This window comes from Penaeus monodon, chromosome 1 (assembly GCF_015228065.2).
Source record: "Penaeus monodon isolate SGIC_2016 chromosome 1, NSTDA_Pmon_1, whole genome shotgun sequence".
Classification (NCBI taxonomy): domain Eukaryota; kingdom Metazoa; phylum Arthropoda; class Malacostraca; order Decapoda; family Penaeidae; genus Penaeus; species Penaeus monodon.
The window spans coordinates 43,128,857-43,131,102 of NC_051386.1; the positions used below are offsets into that span (position 1 = coordinate 43,128,857).

Genomic DNA, 2,246 nt, shown 5'->3' on the forward strand with positions numbered 1-2,246 from the left:
TAAGGATAAGGATAAGTCCGATATGCGAAGCTTAGCCTCGCCCGGGCTATGCCATGAGGGGAGCCCGGCCTGTGTCGACTAATGCCGACTCGCTCACGTGTGTCAGCTGGTGCTGACTCGGCTGAACCTAATCCTTGCCCGCCGTGGTGCCCAGCCACAGCAGTAACCTCCAGGCGACAACTTCTCTTATACTTATAGTATGAGAAATAAATAAAAGTAAACCAGAAATTCGTGACTAGGCGATTTTCAGGGTAAACTATGATATAACCACATTTCAGGAAAAACTACGATGATACTACATATGAACATTGTTTTCACTGTTTGTTTGTCAAGAAGTTACGTTTGTTAATTTAGCATTGAATGCACTGACCCCTGCCTTTCTAAAGGATAAATATCACTGCATCAGACTCAACCTAAGTAAAATTCGCAGCTGCCTTGACGACATCCACAAGAATCGTCACGAGAAGTACTAATGGTTTGTACCCTGAGTTTAATGCGATTGTTCTTTTTTGTGTGTTATCGCCGTATAATCTCTTATGGCAGCGAGAGTAAGTTGCCGGGATTGTGTGTTTTCATTCGGATTTCGACTTGCGCTTAGGTCTCAGGAATGCCGTTTTTCTTAGGTAGGCAGAGGTACCCCTCTCTCTCTCTCTCTCTCTCTCTCTCTCTCTCTCTCTCTCTCTCTCTCTCTCTCTCTCTCTCTCTCTCTCTCTCTCTCTCTCTCTCTCTCTGTGTGTGTGTGTGTGTGTGTGTATGTGTGTGTGTGTGCATCCCCCACTTCCTCTTCCTTATTCTCTCGATTCTGCTCCTTCCACCCTCTTACCTCTCCTTCGTATCACTTTTCTCTATTATTCATAATCTTATCTCATCAGTCTCTCAGTCCTTTACTTTATCGATCTATCTATTTTTTATCAATCTATTAATCCTTTATTTTATCGACCTATCATTTTTCTATCAGTCTCTCAGTCCTCTATCTAATCGACCTCTTAGACATTTTTCTTATCTTTTTAGCAGTCCTTTGTCTTACTACATCGAATTCTATCTGTCTAATTTCCTAATCGACTGAAATCCTTGATACCTGCATCCGTGGAATTCCAGATACGTCCTCCCTCTCGAAGGCACGTATGAAACGCGCTTTATCATTCCTGAAGACAGCAAGAAGTACGAGATCTTCAAGTGGCGCGTCAAACTGCCCGAAGGAATCACCTGCAGCCACTGCGTCCTGAGGTGGAAGTATTTCGCAGGTGAGCTCACTCCTTTGTTTGTTATTTTTGCCTTTTAGAGCTGCATTTCTTTGCTCTTGTCTTCCTATGTCTGGTTGCAACAGAACTTTGAGATGGCTAAGGATTGCAGAGGCTTAAGGTTACTATGCTGCATTTATCTATAGTTGGTAATCTCCGTGCTTTGTAACTACATTTCTATTATTATTATTACCATTGTTATCCGCAGGAAATACCTGGGGCGTGAACCAAGAGGGTCTGGAGGGCGTGGGTCAAGGACCTCAGGAGACCTTCATCAACTGCGCCGACGTCGTCATCAACACGCAGACAAGCGGCTTCGCAGGATATCCATCGGAGAGCAACCAGGTGGACAACCCTTGGGCTCTCTACTTCAGGGGTAGCTTCCCTGGGATTCCTCAAGACTCCAAGGATCAGCGCCCCGGAGGACTCAAACCGCTGATCATTAGGTACTTACCTGCGCTGCGGAGAGTTTGCAGGGGACGGAATCCTGTGGGATGGATGGGGAGAGGCTGGGGGCTGTGGACGAAGAGAAGGGGCAATTCGTATGGTTGTCGCGGTTTTGTACGTGTGTGTGTACGTGTGCACTGTTGTATGTATGTATTTGTGTGTGTGTTTCTCTGTGCAGGCGTCTGTGTAAGTGTGGGCATAAATATAAAAACAGCCATTAGGTACATAATACTTTACATCTGTAATACCCACAACAAATCTCTCTTGATACAGATCGCAGGTGTGTCTCCCTATTGAACCTCTGAGGGAAGTTCATAGCCTACAGGAATGGTGCAAGACGAACTGCCTGAAGTATCCTCCCAACTGCGACCCTGAGATCTGTAAATGTGTGTAAGTATATGATCCAACACCTTTCATTTTTGTGTAATATCATACTCATATTCCGTATTTCCATTAGATTGATAGATAAATATACAAATACATATATCACTATATAAGTACAGGCATTGATAATATATCCATAGACAATTAGTAACTGCAAACAGACGAACAGATAGA

At 44.2% G+C, this 2,246-nt stretch overlaps 2 protein-coding genes across 2 annotated transcripts in view; one reads left to right on the forward strand and one right to left on the reverse strand.

Annotated features, from left to right (window-relative positions):
* Positions 1-2,078, forward strand: part of LOC119572628 — a gene marked incomplete at its 3' end in the record, with an annotated part of 5,633 nt that extends 3,555 nt beyond the window's left edge. The window contains 3 exon segments of the mRNA XM_037919736.1: positions 1,099-1,244; positions 1,450-1,687; positions 1,962-2,078. Of these exon segments, the coding sequence (XP_037775664.1) occupies positions 1,099-1,244; positions 1,450-1,687; positions 1,962-2,078 (501 nt within the window).
* LOC119572593 (ATP-dependent (S)-NAD(P)H-hydrate dehydratase-like) overlaps positions 1-2,246 on the reverse strand; it is a 57,399-nt gene that overhangs the window by 52,007 nt on the left and 3,146 nt on the right. The window lies entirely within an intron of this gene.